Source organism: Syngnathus floridae, chromosome 20, assembly GCF_059516105.1.
Source record: "Syngnathus floridae isolate MCC-2025c chromosome 20, RoL_Sflo_1.0, whole genome shotgun sequence".
Taxonomy (NCBI): Eukaryota; Metazoa; Chordata; class Actinopteri; order Syngnathiformes; family Syngnathidae; genus Syngnathus; species Syngnathus floridae.
In genome coordinates, this window is record NC_142432.1 from 2,766,433 (window position 1) to 2,782,677 (window position 16,245).

At 38.7% G+C, this 16,245-nt stretch overlaps 3 protein-coding genes and 1 long non-coding RNA gene across 8 annotated transcripts; 2 read left to right on the forward strand and 2 right to left on the reverse strand.

The window, feature by feature from the left end:
- Window positions 1–56: 56 nt before the first annotated feature.
- LOC148380740 (uncharacterized) lies at window positions 57–1,733 on the reverse strand. The gene is made up of 2 exons (XM_088363757.1): window positions 1,486–1,733; window positions 57–957 (listed from the first exon to the last, which is right to left on the reverse strand). Exons 1-2 carry the CDS (start codon window positions 1,582–1,584, stop codon window positions 295–297), a joined length of 762 nt encoding a protein of 253 aa, XP_088219883.1. The 5' UTR covers window positions 1,585–1,733; the 3' UTR covers window positions 57–294.
- A 310-nt stretch (window positions 1,734–2,043) lies between these two features.
- On the forward strand, window positions 2,044–6,318 carry LOC148380741 (voltage-gated potassium channel regulatory subunit KCNG3-like). 3 transcript variants are annotated; one of them, XM_088363925.1, is made up of 4 exons: window positions 2,044–2,395; window positions 2,959–3,664; window positions 3,743–4,241; window positions 5,296–6,318. In XM_088363925.1, the coding sequence occupies exons 2-4, from the start codon at window positions 3,090–3,092 to the stop codon at window positions 5,344–5,346; spliced, it is 1,125 nt and encodes a 374-aa protein (XP_088220051.1). In that variant the 5' UTR covers window positions 2,044–2,395; window positions 2,959–3,089; the 3' UTR covers window positions 5,347–6,318. The 3 variants fall into 3 exon arrangements, with proteins under 3 accessions (XP_088220051.1, XP_088220049.1, XP_088220050.1); XM_088363923.1 differs by having other exon boundaries at window positions 3,743–6,318; XM_088363924.1 differs by having other exon boundaries at window positions 3,045–3,664; window positions 3,743–6,318.
- Window positions 5,200–7,949, reverse strand: LOC148380742 (uncharacterized). 2 transcript variants are annotated; one of them, XR_015854707.1, is made up of 3 exons: window positions 7,760–7,949; window positions 6,748–6,850; window positions 5,200–5,504 (listed from the first exon to the last, which is right to left on the reverse strand). It is a non-coding gene; the product is annotated as an uncharacterized LOC148380742 (long non-coding RNA). The 2 variants fall into 2 exon arrangements; XR_015854706.1 differs by having other exon boundaries at window positions 5,205–5,501.
- On the forward strand, window positions 7,115–8,774 carry LOC148380743 (cytochrome c oxidase subunit 7A2-like, mitochondrial). 2 transcript variants are annotated; one of them, XM_088363927.1, is made up of 4 exons: window positions 7,115–7,133; window positions 7,878–8,000; window positions 8,073–8,207; window positions 8,537–8,774. In XM_088363927.1, exons 2-4 carry the CDS (start codon window positions 7,932–7,934, stop codon window positions 8,675–8,677), a joined length of 345 nt encoding a protein of 114 aa, XP_088220053.1. In that variant the 5' UTR covers window positions 7,115–7,133; window positions 7,878–7,931; the 3' UTR covers window positions 8,678–8,774. The 2 variants fall into 2 exon arrangements, with proteins under 2 accessions (XP_088220053.1, XP_088220052.1); XM_088363926.1 differs by lacking the exon at window positions 7,115–7,133 and having other exon boundaries at window positions 7,774–8,000; window positions 8,537–8,773.
- Window positions 8,775–16,245: the final 7,471 nt, after the last annotated feature.

Genomic DNA, 16,245 nt, shown 5'->3' on the forward strand with positions numbered 1-16,245 from the left:
GACTGGGTGGTACCCCTTTTTCTGCATGGCAATGAATAAACACAGGATCAGCTGGGTTGTGTGTGGTTGGCTTTTTATTTTCAAACTTGACATGAGCATTTATTTTAACATAGTACAAACACAGTTGTGACAGCTGGAAAATAGACTTTAGTGGTTGTCGAACAAAAGAAAATCAGCACACACTCTCATTCATGTTTCAATTTTTTGGGGGGGTCAGCCAGTCCTACTCTACTGGAATTCTGTCACGATTAGCCAAACTGGTGTATTTCAATCTCTTTCTGCACTGTGAGGGTCTTAAAGATCTAGCTTTTCCACTTGTTCAAGGAGCTCCTCAATGGTGGGGCTCATCTTCACCTCCTGCTCAGCTTGCAACTGATCCTCCAGAGCTTTGAGAGTATCTCGTGCCTCCGTGTTCTCCGCTTTGAATTTGCTAAGATGGGAGGACATCTCTTTATTCTGTGCCATGAGGGAGGAATTTTCTTTTTTCAGGTTTTTAATGATGTCATCCTTTTCCGATATGGCCTGCTCCATATGCCAATGCATGTACTGCATCTCGCTTTGAAAATAGCAAACAGTTTCCACATTGTGCTCGTGCATACTTTCAAACTCAGTGCAAAAATGAGCAGCCATTTCATCCATGTACAATTGCATGCCCGCCAACTGAGTTTGAAATTGGGCAGCGGTCTCTTGCTCTCGGATCGCCCACCACTGTTGCCATTGTTCATTTATGACGGCAATGAGGTTTTCCGAGTTGGACTCGTTCGGCTTCTTCAGGGCTCTCAGGAGCCGCTGCCTTTCATGATCATGTCGGTGGTGCTGCAGCACCAGCTGCTCTCTTAGGGCTGCATTTTCTGCAGCCAGCTCGCCGTTTGAGTACTGGCAAAGGATGAGGCCGTTCTCCGAGGGGTGGCGGTAACTTCCCCCCGGGTTCATTCCAGGGTGCAATTGATGATATGGCTGGTGGGGGGGGGGGGATATATAAAACTGTTAATACTTTGGATAACATTGAGAGACCAACATGAGACCAGGAGAAATTATTTCAGAACTTTGTGTTGCTGTGGCTGTATTTAGAATTAGCAAATGACATTCTAACTTGTTAAATGGGTGTCAACACACCATATCAACAGTCTAAAATAGCAAGTTAGTGTTAGCTAGCACTCCAAGTTTTGTGCTTTGGCAACAGCAAAACAAAGCAACAAAGCACTTTACATAACACATGAGATGAAACACTTAATACAAACCAAGAAAATGATTTTCTCCATTCCTTAAGTGCAGCCAAGATAAAAGCAAAAACAAGAAAGCTACAAAAAAAAGTAATGAAAAGCCTAATAGACTATCTGAAATTTATTTGGGTTCAATCAAAAAATAATAACTATACATTTTGAATAATTATTCATTTTCATTTCACTTTGTTCAAATAGGATAAGTGACAGAAAATAAAAATAATGACTACAAACACCTTACCGCACTAAAATATAAACTCACCCTGTTTGAGAAGCTCCCTCGCGAGAAATGTGAAAATTGCTTTTTATAATTGTTTCCCAAGTTCCTTTTCTTTGTGTTTCCTGAGGAACTTTTCTCCATGTTTAGGATTGCTGTAAATTCTCAGGATGAAAATGGCTCTTAATGGTCTCTTATTGGATTTCTTCCAATGTCTGAGTGTCTCAGCTTTGCACTTAAGTGCATGGAAATTGACACTGAAGGGTCATGCAGCAATTGGGAAATAAAGCCACAAAAGATTAAAGATGTAAAATCACAAAGCGGAAGGAGGAGGACAGAAGCTTTGAAATTGTGGGGGAGTGGCCAAGTTGCTTAAATGTACTGTATGATTTGCAAAAACAAAGCCAGACAGTAATATGTAATCCCAGAAACATGCATGTTGTCAGATGAAAGTGTAAAAAACGAGAAATATCCACAGGAGGGCGCTATTTCACAAGAATCAACTGCTCTCCTTATTAATGAATTAAGTCAATGATTCATCTTTGCTATGATTTGATGTAATATCATGAAATAATGACATAGACTCCATCAATCGTGAATTTGATGGATTGTGAGGTCTGATGAAGGAGGAGGGTGGAGAGAGTGAAATATGAGTAGGGAACCTCAAGAGAGGCAGGATTGAAGAGGAACAGGAGAAGCCCAAGAAGGACAAGGAAGTGGATGAGGGACGTGTAGGAGGGCAAGTGTCTTACTCACATCAGTCACTGAGCAGCAATTCATCTGCTCAGATCGACCTTTTTTTTCCCCCCCCCTTCGAAATCACACGAGCAGTGGGAGGAGGCGATAGGAGAAGCTTGCTGGGATTCAGTCTGATAGATTCAACAGAAGTTGGATGCTGGAGGAGTAAGACAAACAAAACAAAATCTCTGATGCACTTTTGGGAAGATGTTTGGAGGTAAGCTTGAAAAACAGAATGATGATAATCATGAAAAATTTGATCGTATGTGTTTGGAACATTGATTGTCATTCAGTTCCGTTTATTAGGACTGACCTAATTATTTTGAAGCAGTAACTGTATTATGGTTGTATTTCCAGTTATCAATGTTATACTGATCTGTTACTTTTATAAAGGAAATAATAGAATTATAGATTAACAGGTGCATGATTGTGAGGAAGAGATTTTTTTTTCCCCCTAAAGCAATGGAGGCAAAATAGAGTGCATGACTTGGCTGCAACCACTGTTGATTCTGTGTCATCTAGTTTGCATAATTATATGAGACATCTGTTATTGCTAACTCCTCTGGGAAGCTTTTTTTTTTTTTAATATTCAGAGATGATCACACCTTATTGGTAAAATATTCTGCCCCACCTGTTACTTTACTCGTTTACCCCTAAGGTCATTTTGACCAAAGTGGGTTAAGAGTAATTATAGTTTAAATAACAGCTAACTAAAAAAAACAACAACACTGTATTGTACTTGGTTTTGGTGACTAATGCAAGTTTTTCTTTTTATTTAAGCAAAAAATAAGAATGCTGATCAAGCAATGATGGAGAACAGTCCCAGCGCGAGATGAAACGCAACTAAATCATTCCTGTTTTTATAGTTTTATAAGAACATAGGACAACATCGGAACAAGGACTGACAGAAGATGAAGTTTGGAAGTAGCTTTTGCACCCTGAACGTTGGCGGTCGAAGATTTCCTTTCACGGTGGAACTGATGAAGCACCTCCCACTGAGCAGACTCAGTCGCCTGTATCGCTGCGTGTCAGAGAGCGAGTTGTTAGAACTGTGCGATGACTACGACCGCGACAGAAACGAGTTTTTTTTCGACCGCCACTCCGAAGCCTTCAGCTTCATCATGCTGTATTTGCAGCATGGCAAGTTACGTTTTGTCCCACACATGTGTGAACTATCCTTCTACAATGAGATGCTCTACTGGGGCCTGGAGAGTGCTGACCTGCAACTTTGCTGCCAGCGCCGGCTGGATGAACGTCTCTCTGACTGCTTTGTTCACTTCTTCCCTGAAGAGGAACCACAAGGCCCAGAGGAACCGTCCGATCATTGGTTGGAAAGGATGAGGCGGACATTTGAGGAACCCACATCCTCAGTGGCGGCGCAAATCCTGGCCTCTGTGTCTGTGCTGTTTGTTCTTATTTCTATGGTGATGATGTGTGCCAGCACTTTACCAGAGTGGAAGAACGCGGAGACACTGGATGAGCACAGGTAGTGAGATGGGCACTGACGATTTGCAATTTGAATATTTGATTGAAACATTTTTATTCTCTGATTTATCATTCCCAGGATCATCGAGGCGGTGTGCATTGGTTGGTTCACCGCCGAGTGCATCGTCCGCTTCATCGTGTCTCGAGACAAATGCGAGTTTGTACGCCGTCCTCTGAACATCATTGACCTGCTGGCCATCACTCCGTATTACATTTCCGTTACCGCCACGGTCCTGACGGGAGAGAATTCTCAGCTTCAGCGAGCCGGCGTGACACTACGGGTGTTGCGCATCATGAGAATCTTCTGGGTGATCAAGCTGGCTCGTCACTTCCTGGGCCTACAAACTCTCGGCCTGACGCTGAGACGATGCTATCGTGAAATGGTTATGCTTCTGGTGTTCATTTTTGTCGCCATGGCCATCTTCAGTGCGCTGGCTCAGCTTTTAGAAGGAGGTAACCAGGACTATACTAGCATCCCTGCTGCCAGCTGGTGGGTCATTATCTCCATGACTACAGTAGGCTACGGGGACATGTACCCGGTGACTATGGCCGGTCGCGTACTGGGCGGGTTCTGCGTGGTGAGTGGAATAGTCCTTCTAGCCCTCCCGATCACTTTTATTTACCATAGTTTTGTGCAGTGCTACCATGAACTGAAGATCCGTTCGGCACGCTGCATCCGCAGTTCATCGACTGATTTTATTGATTGAAAGACACGATAGAGCAAGGAATATCCAGAGGATTTTAGAAGTTGACATTTTCGTCAATTGCCATGTCTGTGAATATTTTCAGTCCCTCACAGGTTAATAAATGTGGTAGGATTACAATAAGGGCCTGCTAACATTTTTTTTAACTGCAATTTTAGAGGCTAAAAATGTTACATAAAGTTCAGGTTTTGAAAAATGGACGTCATCATATGAATGTAATTATTGATCTTTACTATTTCAGGCATCAAATTGTGACGCTATGCATGCAGATGAACAGTACTCAAAATATGCTATTGCAAGTGCAAGCAGTCGTACTGTTTCTAGTTTTTGTAGATGATATCTTATTAGAATATAGCTCCACCTATACAGTAATTTTTAGAAGGTCATCTTTTCCGTATTTTAAAAACCTTGTGTAAAAATGTTTTTACAGAAATCAGCACGGAAAGGAAGATGGAGAACAAAAGCATTGCTAATTTGTTATACGTGGAGTTTAAAAACCTCTTTATGGAATTTTATGATGGTACTATTGGTTGCTTAAATAGTCAGTAGTTTAGCCTCACTTATTCAATGCATCTTAAGTTTGTACTAAAAGGTTAAAAATGCAAAGACATTGGCAATTCACATTCACAATGCAGCACATTGCTGTTGTATAACAAATCATAAATCTGCCACAGTCTTTGAACTGCCTTGCATCACTCTGCACAAATTTCAAAAAAAGCGACACTCACAACAGAGCAGAAGAACATCTTGCTCACTCGCTCAGGTACCAAAATATGCTCACCTCGTTTGCTCCTTACTGAATGTGATTCTGACTCGTTTCATAATCTCTCAGAATAATGTACAACAACTTCACTCATTGTTTCTTGTGCATTTTATTCCTGCCCCATAAATACATTTGGAGGGAATTATGAAATTGTTGCATTTTTAGATTGAGTCAGCGGCGATTCAACACGGAAGTCTCTGGAGCATCAGGAGTTAAGCAGATGAGTCTGCAACTGAATATGGTGGACAGTTTGGGCAGTATAGACAGTTGCCATGGAGACAGCAGACCCAGAGAAAGGAAGTTGAAGTGGTGGAAATGTCAGGCTCCTCGAGCTGCTCGAGTGTGAATCTCGTATCTCACTCATCCTTCTTCTTCTTCCAAAAAAAAAAAATGCCGCGGGGCTTAAATCAAATTCCAGCGACGCAGTTTAAGTTTCAACAAAAGTTCTCATAATTTGATAAATTTCTTGATACATTAGATTCAAGACAGTTTTCAGCAAGAATACATTTTGTGTTCACTGTTCAGTGAATCACTTTTCAGCCTTTTATGTGTTGCCTTGTTAATCTAATCTGCCCAAGGCCTTCAGAATCATTTGTGCTGGTTAATGTGATTTCTATAAATTAAATAAGCAACATGACTTTCTTGATCCAATCAGATTTCATATTTGTCCTCACAGTATGCCCACGAAGATTTCAGTATATTCTAGTCCTCTGATTTATTATTATTATTATTATTATTACAGTAATTATTTAAGTCCGAAGAAACAAGCAGTGCCTCTTTTTGGGAAACTAAACTTCATCAGTAGATGCACCAACTGTAATCCGACTCGCCAGATGGTCTGCTTCCCAAATATCCATCAGGGAAAATAACTGAGACTGTTTTCTGAAAGGGGGCTTTCTTTGAAACTGGGATGGTGATCACAGGAAAATATTTTGTCTGAGACATCTATAGGAGGTTGACGAAAGCTGAACAGATTGCTGGTGGAACAATTATATCCAAAATTTTATATTCATTCTAGGATGAAAATTATCAACATTATTATGATTATCATTACTATTGGGAAAAGTGTGACATGGACATCTTGGAGCAGATTGTTCTTCAAAATGACTTTTAAATTCTTTGTATGCAAATGGGACTGTTGTACCAACCCACCCATCAAGTATGAAATTAAACAACAGCTAAATTGTTTATTGTCTGTCTGTCTTTATCTGACGTTTGAATTTGTCCAGCTAACATATTGCTAGTTAGTTAATTTCATGATGAAGATGATGAATGAAAGCAACTGAGAATGTGATATTTTATGTAAATCATGAGAGGGTGTGAAGTTATCATATCAACACTGTCACAAGGTGCAAAAAAATCCTTAGGCATGACAACAGACAGCAAAGGTGTGAAGGATCAGATTGACAAAGCTTCTTTTCACATATGAGTCACAAATGTCTGTTACGAGTTATCTGGGGATATTTTAGTCATAGTTTTATTTAAATATAGGTTGAGACTTGTGCATGTTTGGCCTGAAGGGGATATAACAACATGACCTACATTTGCTTTTCTGTTCTTTGCATTTCATTTAGATTTGATATTTTTCTGTCAATGTGAAAAAACTTGAAAACTCACATTCATTCTTCACAGCTTCATTATGTCACTCCCCCTCCCCCTCCTGTGTCTGTTAATCTGCAGGCTGTCAACGTGTTGCAACAAGGAGGAAGAAATCACAGCACTAAAATGCACCAAAAAGCATGTTAGCCATTATAAATCGTTTGCTTTTTGTCTGCTTCTCTATGCAATTATTAAATGAGTGAACCTCCTCGTCTTGAATGCATACAACGGCAAATAGGCTCAAACATATAACAGGAAATAACAGAAATGCATTTCTGCTTGAGACGTGCTTTTATCACTGAACTGCGTGTTCATGGGTCTTCTAACACTCCATACGAATCCCACAGTGTCACAATTTTCCAGTTTTTTTAGGGATTTGAAGGAGCGTGTAACAGGAAGCGAAGGTAACAGTACGTCACTAGCCAACCCGGGAATGCAACAATCTCCCAGTAGCCTTTGTGCTGTAAAAACTTTATTTTAAATATTTGTAGTTGTTTTGGGGCAATATTTTATTATACGTTTAGCATATTCATGTAGTATAAAAGTTTGTCTCTCGATTGTGATGCTTTGCATGAGTTTAGGGGTTTGTTACCATTAGTTCAAATTGTATCGGTAACAATAAGATGGCTGTGTAACACATATTTATCTATTATGAACACATGATCTACTTCCAAATGCACATATATCTTTGACCTCGTGACAAAGAATCTCCACTGATTTGTTCTAATGCGAAAAACACTTCAATCCTCAATATCAAAAACTCGAAGTGACTGTAGGCTTTCGTTGTGCTAGAAGATGATTGAGCAACTGACGTGATTCAAAATTTGATTTAAGTAATCAGCATTTTGATTTGTATTCTAAAGGCGATGCATGCACAGAGCAGATTACCACTGCCACTTATTCACGCACGCACGCACTTGGAATCCTAATCATCCAATTAAAAACTATAAAATTAATTATGTTGGTTTGAGTGCCTTATTTCCAGACATAATGCAAGTTCAACATATTCAATACGGCGTTTGCCTCTCACCCAGCAGGCCTGCTGTTCGGTGTTTATGATTATCCTTTGTCCATCATCTTGTCGTTTTTGCTTTGAAGGCTTATGTCTTCTCTCACTTGTTGTTTTCCTCACTTTTATGGTGAGCAAGTTAGCTGTCGTGAAGTCGCTCTGCAGCAACTTAAAGGTGAATTTCAGCTGACCTATGTACTATAAATTTAATGCCATGACACAACGGCTCACTGGAGCAACTGCCAACGCATACACCCCGCAAGTAAGAGTCATACGAAAGTATATTTAACATGACTTTTAAGTTTGGTGCTTTTAACTTGAATGTTTTATTTAGGGTCTGCGTCCAGCTGTCCCTCCTGTTAGTTGTCCAATGATCTTTGCGTCTCCTATCAAGTTGGAGTCTGAAACAGGAAGGCAAGTGAAATATTTGGGAGCCAACAAAGTCCCTGATTTGCAGAGACTCTTCCAGGTAATTCTGATGACCTTGATTGCTTTCTGTTCTCTACCTGTCAAAGCAAATCATTTTAAAAGGTGCTAGTTCCTTGGCTGCAACTCTGTGAAATGAAATGGTACCACTTACAATGTGTTTGTTCTGCAACATCGGCCTTGAGCTCCTGAATGGAGCATGTTGCTATGGTTTCGTCATAAGAAGCACTGACACCTTTTTACAGACCAAGGACTTTGATTTAAGAACTCACTAATGCAGAGTGGGATTAATGCTGCCCCACGATAAACGGGTGTATTTTTCTCCCCAATCACTCTAGTGACCTCACCTTTTTAATTTTTTTTTTTTCCCAGCGGTCTGATGGGGTCCCAGTCTACCTCAAGGGGGGTCTGATGGACAAGCTGCTCTACAGGACCACCATGGGACTCACAATTGGAGGGGCGCTTTACTGCCTTGTAACGCTCTACTTTGCTGCTCAGCCTGGGAACAAGTGATTCCGCATTAATGGATGCTTTCAAGGACATTTTGGGATTCAAGATGTATGCCGGCACAATAAAATCATTATATTCAAAGATGACTTTTTTTTTTGTTCAAGTATCGCTGTCATCATTATTTATTGCATTTAGAAAAAGAGCATTTGGATTGACCTTAAGGCTTATATTGTCAACAAATCGAACACAAATCAAATCTACCCCTGCTTTTCCTGAGCCCAATTGATCCTCTCTTTATGAAATTGGAACCTCCTTATTAATGTTTCTCAACAAGCTCATACTGATGGATTATTTAGGATTTGCTGTTCTCTCACTTATTTGAGAATAGTGGATTTATAGCATTCCCTATAGGTCCACCAATCCAGTACATTTTGGGCCTTTAGGGCCACCATACTTTCATTCAAAAATCACATGGTCATGGATATTCTTAATAAAATTATTATTTTTGTTAAATTGTATCCTTTTATTTCCTTCTCCCAGTTGCCATGGTAGTGAAACAACGTTGGAGCCCACCGTACCTTGTTTCAACAGCTTTTTGTGGAAATAATAAACGTGATTTATGAAACTTCAAGTCAATAAACAGCTCTATTTATTAGTCAGTCCATTTAATTACTCAGTCCATCAATGTCAATTGCCACGTACAAGGAGAGTCCAAGCTTCAGACTTATGACACAAAATCTCATAATTGGTTTAATATAAACAAAATGATCTCCATTTAGCAATTGGTCTTAATGATCAGCTATCATTCAAGGGAGAGAAACATTTATGTACATTCACCTTGAGTTCTACACAGGACACATGACAATGAAGCAGTCACCATGACAACAGAGCATCCACTGATAATGTTAGGGAGATGCGGCAGGATGCTGGAAAATTGAATTTAAAGTACTTTTTTTTCACACTAAAGAGATTGAAATCTGTTTTTTTTTTAACTACATTAAAATAAAAATGTGTCAAAAAACAATAATTTCCCCTCCTAAGTAAAATTGAGTCAACACGGTGGGGGACTGTCCTAAGCCCTGTGCAGAATAAGCGCTATGGAAATGTGGTAGAAATGTAGTAGACTAAAACAGAATTTAAATATAATCTTTTATTTTTAGTATTTTTGTGTAAAATGCAATACAGTTTGTCCAATAGTCATTTATTTCCACTAGATGGCAATAAAGTACCGTCAAAGAAATGATTTTAACTGGACTGGCACTGTAAAGGGTGAAAAAAAAAAATTCCACTCTTACAATTAAACCATGTCTTGTCATCATCAAAAATAATTTGTGACAAATAAATAATCCTATCTGTACTTTTATGGCTGACAAGTTCAGCTTGGTTCACTCCATCACAATATCTAAGTAATTTTATTATTCACCTTGGGCTTATTTTTTATGGTGTAGTCACTCCCTAATGTCCTCGAAATAAATGGTGTTGAAAGTATAATTCCGTTTTTCAGCCATTGTAACACCTTGTGTAATGCAATAATGTCATGTCATGCTAAAGTGTTGTAAAGAAAAGAATAAATGTGATGTGTCAATAAAATATATTCTCAATTCCCTACAAGAGAGTGCTCACGTAGGCCCACAGGTGTAATGAAGCATGTATAGTATACGGTGAGGGTTATGAAATTGAAAATGGTGTTATTAATAATTGCTTCCTGGGTTTTAATTTGCTATGGCAAACAGGAAAAACCAAAAGGGGGGAAAAAAGCATATTACAGCCGCACATATTGCACATGTCAGAAACCGCCAACGCTTTTAATGTATTATGATTTTTACGAGTGTCGACCAAAACATCGGTCTTGGTAATTACAATTTACAGCCACCCATGAGCACCATTATTTTCTTTTCCAGAAGGGAAGAAATAATATTATTTTTCTAGTTGATTGGGCAGAGCTAGCTAATTCTGAATATATTTAACAACTAGAGATGGTATGTATTTAAATATCTGATCATGTTCTCAGATAATTATCGAGTCTGATGTATTAATATTGCACATTTTGTAAAGTTTCTATAATTGAGACATTCTTGACTGCCACGGTCCAAGGTTATACATTCATGTTGAGACTGAACATGGCGTGCGTATAGATCTTTTTGTGCAAGATGCATTCTGAGTGTGACTCATCAGACGCCCTTATGAAATGAAAGTCAATGACAAGTGTAGCTGTGAAGAGGAAAATGTATTCATCGTGGAGTCTTGGGCTTTATATGATAACACATTCAAATATTCATTGAGAAATTAATAAATGCCTCGTTTTAATGCATAGGTCACATCCATTTGACTGAAATAAAAATACCCACAAAGTCATTCTTTAATCCTAAAATTTGACAGACAGGCTATTAACATATTTTTCAATCTGTAATTCATAATTTATTATAGACAAATATTACAAGAGCGTTCTTGGCCGGGATGAAAATCAACCCGGAACTTAATTACCTTAATGAGTGCATCAAAAATAAGCAGTATGGAAGAATTAAAGCATTCAAACTTCCAGCTGCTATCGGGTATTCAAATGGATCTTCTTATTGAGATGGAATCTAAAAAAAACCTGGCTCTAACTCAAAAAAATCTCATAAATCATTCAGATCTTATGAAGCCAAAGAAATCGGTACACTTTCCAACGCTTGAAACATAAATAAGTGTAAGTGCTTGATCGGGCGTGATGAAGGCAATAAAAATGAGCAAATCAAGAAATTCCCTCTGAGGATCATCAATAATTTTCATAAAGAGGCTCAAGCCAAACCAAATTTATGAGTCTAAAAAAAAAAATATTGCCCATAGGATCACCCTCAAATTTTTTTAAATTTATTTATTCTTTTGCTGCACTGCTTTAGCATATCTGAACGATTGTTTTTTTTTTTCATTTGACCTGGATGACAACGCCCCCTCAGGTGAATGCCTGGGGCACAATCGACCCCCGACCTCTTTGCATCCCGCTGTGAACATCAAAACAACTTCGGTCCCAACCAGAAATGGAGTGAGCCCACCCTACTGTAATAAACATCCCCAAAAAAGGCAACCTCATTAGTCTTAGCTTTTGCTTCCTTTTGGCACTTCCCTCCCACAGGCCAAAACGTGCTTAGTGGGATCATTACAGGCTTTAAATTGCTAGTAGGCGTAAATGTTATTTTTAATGTTTATCTGAAGTGGTGATCAGAGGTTTTAATTTATTCCACTGCAAGAGTCTATTTGAAGGACATTTTGAAAAGATGCTTTTAACTCAGCCTATGGGTTGACAAAATGGAAAAATATATGTAAGTCAAGTACAGTTTTAAGTATTTAACTTTTAAGTACGACCTTTTGGTGAGTGTGAGGGTTGAACAAAAGAAGATTGAAAGACGTCTCTGTTAATTGTTTGCAGATAACGGGTTTTTTGTCTCAATTAATTCCCTCATAAGTACCACATGTATTTACAGTGTAGTGGCAGCATATGTAAATCTAACAAGTCTACTTCTCTAATAACACTGTGCAGGAAAAGTACTTTTAAAAATGATGATTTGTCAAGACACACAGCTGCTATCTTGCACAGATGGAAATGATAACCCGCAACCATTTGTTCCGATGATTCCGGTACTTAAACAGAAAAAATGTGCTTTCATTATACTCATTTAAAGTTTAATGAGGCAAATCCAAGTATATACATACTGACATGTAGCCTAAAGAAAGACTATGTCGGAATCAAAGCAGAACTCATCTGTATTTCCTAACAGTGCTTCTTCACTATATACTTTTTAAAATTGCAGCAATATCGGAAAGCCATGCATAATTTAAAAGGATAGATTTTCCAATGATTTTTTTCTTCACCGTCGTCTCATCGCATCAAGCTGCACTTTTAGCTTTAGAGGAGAATTACATCCGGAGGCGATTGGTCTGCTTCATTCTCCAATCCCCTTGACCTCTATTCCTATTAAAATTAATCTCTGAATTCAGCGTATGACAGCGTTGTGCTTTTTTTCTCTCTCTCTTAGGCCAAGGAACTACTTTCACTTTCAAAGATGTTATTTGCTACGAGATAATTCCATGATTTACGGAATTATTACACAACACAGTGTGAAGTGAAATAACAATTGCAGATGATCACTGCGTGGATTATTGCTTATCGATTCGATTCTCTTGTCAATCAAAAAAAAAACGATACTAATAAAACAAACCTCAATCCCAATGAAGTTGTGTACAATGTGAATAAAGGATTTGCAATTGTATAGACTGCAATGGTAAGGTATACATTGAAAAAAAGTTAGGTTGAGTGTCAAGAATTCTTCAAATATGATATCACATTGTGCCTGCATGGCCCCGGAAGCACACAAAGCACTTTTACATGATTGCCTCAGTCAGTCACCCATTTAACAATCCGCCATTTGATAGACATGCAGTGCACTCTATAACCTGAGCCTAGACATTTTATTGAGCTAGCTGAAAATATCGTACAAAAGGAGCTGTCGGTGTCAGTTTGACATTGAAAATTAATTCAACAAGGCTAGAAAATTGGCCATTTTTCCTGTCACTCCACATTTACCCTCTGGCAAATGCCTGCTTTATGGAACCTCACTGTTAGTTACACAAAGTACTCATTCTCATTTGCTCAGCTCTGTCTTGGCGAGTTCTGTTCGTTCTTTTTTCATGTTCAGTTCAACGTTTCCAAGGAATGATCAATTAATGAACGGTTAAGTAGTCTTCCAAGGTTTCAAAATTAAAAAAAACACGTGGGTGGAAAAATGAGGGCCAAACAACACGTGACAAGGTGAGTTGAACAGCGCCGCATTGTCTGCGACTTTATCAAAGGAGGGTTTTAATCAAATTTTATCTCTGTGTTTATGTAAAGGATGTGCTCTCTTCATGTCAAGGTTACAGAATTAAATAATTGCATTGAAAAAGTGATAATATGCCGAGCTCCAGTCACACCACCAGATACCAGGGGGAGAACCTTGAATCGAGTACATTCTGCAAACCTTTCAATTTGCAACCTTACACTGCATTCTGTGTGTGTGTGTGTCTGTGTGTGTATGTGTGTAGAATTTTGAGTGTGGTGGATTATCATGCATTTTCATGAATTTCTGCATTATACTGCCCTCCTGTGGCCAAGGTGCAGGAGTAGCACAATGTCCAGAGAATCAAAGCAAGAAATGTGGTCCAAGCTGTTTAATTATTTAAAATATATCACAAAATATGTTTTTGGGGGGAGAAGGAGGCAAGACTGGAATAGATTTATGAAACCTGAGCAAAGAATTAGATGGGGTCTGAAAGCAGTTGCATGCAAGAAAATACCAAAACACCTCAGATAATATATGCCTTGCTCCTACTATCTTAAAAAATGTGGTCCATAATGCAATCCCAATTTTATTCTTTGGACCTCTGTGGGTTAGGTTATCTGTTGTTTGCCTTCAGTTTCAGTTTATCTTCCAGCTCTTCAGTCCAAGGTTCATGCAATCGAGCCCACCATCCTCCACACCATTAAACCTGACACTTTCACTCCTCCTCTTAAACAAGCAAGGGAATACAGAATAAAGGAGTCAGAGAATTATATAGGTTTCATATCATGGGTAAATTCAAACGTGATTCATTTGCATAAAAGAGTGCTCGCAGCTACTCGTTGTGTAGAACTGCGCTTGGTTCATAGAAGGTTCAATATGCACTCCAGAGTGTCTCAACAGTTCAGTCGACTTGGAAAAAAAAAGTAATCAGTAAAGTATGCTGAGTTGCTACAAGGCTATTAGATTTATAAAGCTGACTGTATATATTTTATTCTTTTCACCATTAAATGCGGAACTAAGTACTTGTGGGCACTTTTGTGTTATAGTAGGATTCAAAAAGCTATCAAACCTTTTTTTTTTTAAATAATAAAGTCAACAAACACAAACATCATCAGGCATATAAATTATAAAGCATATAATTTGCATTGATAAATACAGAATGTACACAAGGTAAACGTTGCAATTATCAAAGGTTCTTACAATCTAGTTCAAGCAAATGTTTTTTGATGGCATTTTCTTTCTTTTTTCCGATCAATATTTCAAAGGGAAATTGCTTTTATAATACGGCAAAACATAGCAGGGGTTATTTCAGGTCACTTTTCATCCAGCTCAGTTTGTTCTTTTTACCTAGACAGATCCATAAATCTAATCTCATCCTTTATAAACCAATTCTATGAAAAAAATAAAACTCCTACTGTCAGGTTGACGTGAAACAATCGAAGAGAAGTCAGAAAACTAATGGAACGTCTTCTTGTCTTTTATTTCGAACTTTCGTTTCCACAATGGGAAATGGACAAAACATAAGCCTACGGGTTTAATCATGCTGCATTTTGTAAGGAACATACATTTGCGGATGAGCAGCATAACCGAGCATGTGACAAGCCAGTGAACGTGCCAAATCTCCCACTGGCTTTGCCAAACAGTTGTTTCTGTTCTCAAGCATTTTCCCACTGCTTTGGCATCTTCTTATCTCTGGGAAGCTGTGAAGACTACCATCACAGCCCTTGTTGCCTTTTGGAGTGAAAATGTGGCAGGAAAGTAATTCTTTCTCCAGGGAAGTGACTTTTCCGTTGCAAGATATCTATCCAGCTCTACATGACAATCATTAAAAAGAAAAATAGGAAGCCCCTAATGTAACACAGAAACTTCATTTTTAGCACTTAAATATGTGCTTCTGCAGGACGTTGGAAGATTTTGAAGGAGATTTGCATTACCTTGCTACTTGCCCAATCAATAATGTCCAACATTTTAGGATACAATTATATCTGCAGGCTCAGCGAGCACTTAAATCAGACAAGTACAACAAACAGGAATATTTTAATAGCTGTGCTAGCTCGCTAGTACAATGCTGCTTGTTAAAAATACAAAAATAGGTAGTTCGGTTTGGATTGGTCATTATTCCAAACCTCGCATTTATTTTATGATGGTCTTGACTAATTTTGAGGCTAGGTGGATGCAGTGTACCCGCATAAAGCATGCAGAAGGCTTCCATTAGTTTGCGAACATGAGTGTGTGTGTGCATGGACAGTTTGCTGTGCAAGGTTCAGCTGGACATCAAATAATGGTGCACCATCAATCTCTGTCACGTTGGCCACAGAAGGTGCTGATGTGGGGGATGGGGGCAGAGGTTCTGTTCTGTGACAGCTCCAGACTACAGATGGGATGAGAGTATATGCGAGTGAACAAAAGGAGGGGTTATAACCTTAAGGACAATACGAGGGGTGTCTTTGTTTGAGAATTCTATCAGCTATGAAGAATGTGTGTGCATTTTTTGAAAGACTAGCATATGCAGGATGCACACGGGTGCAGTCACAGCATGTCATTGACGGAATCTAATCAAAAGAGAGCAGCGGGAAGAATATGATCTGTGTTTGTTGATGTTATCATTACGATATGTTCCTTCGTTCAAAGCCACTGTGACACTGTCTTCAAAACGAGGTGAATGTCACCTTCTATTTCTGTCAACAGCATGCAAATATTGTTTTTAGATTTCTGTTTCGGTTCATACTTTTTCTTAATCGTCTGAAATGACACCACAACTTGCAGGTGCACATAATATTTGTTGTTCTAAAAGTCAACACTTTAATAACTCAACGGGCAACATGGGAATTA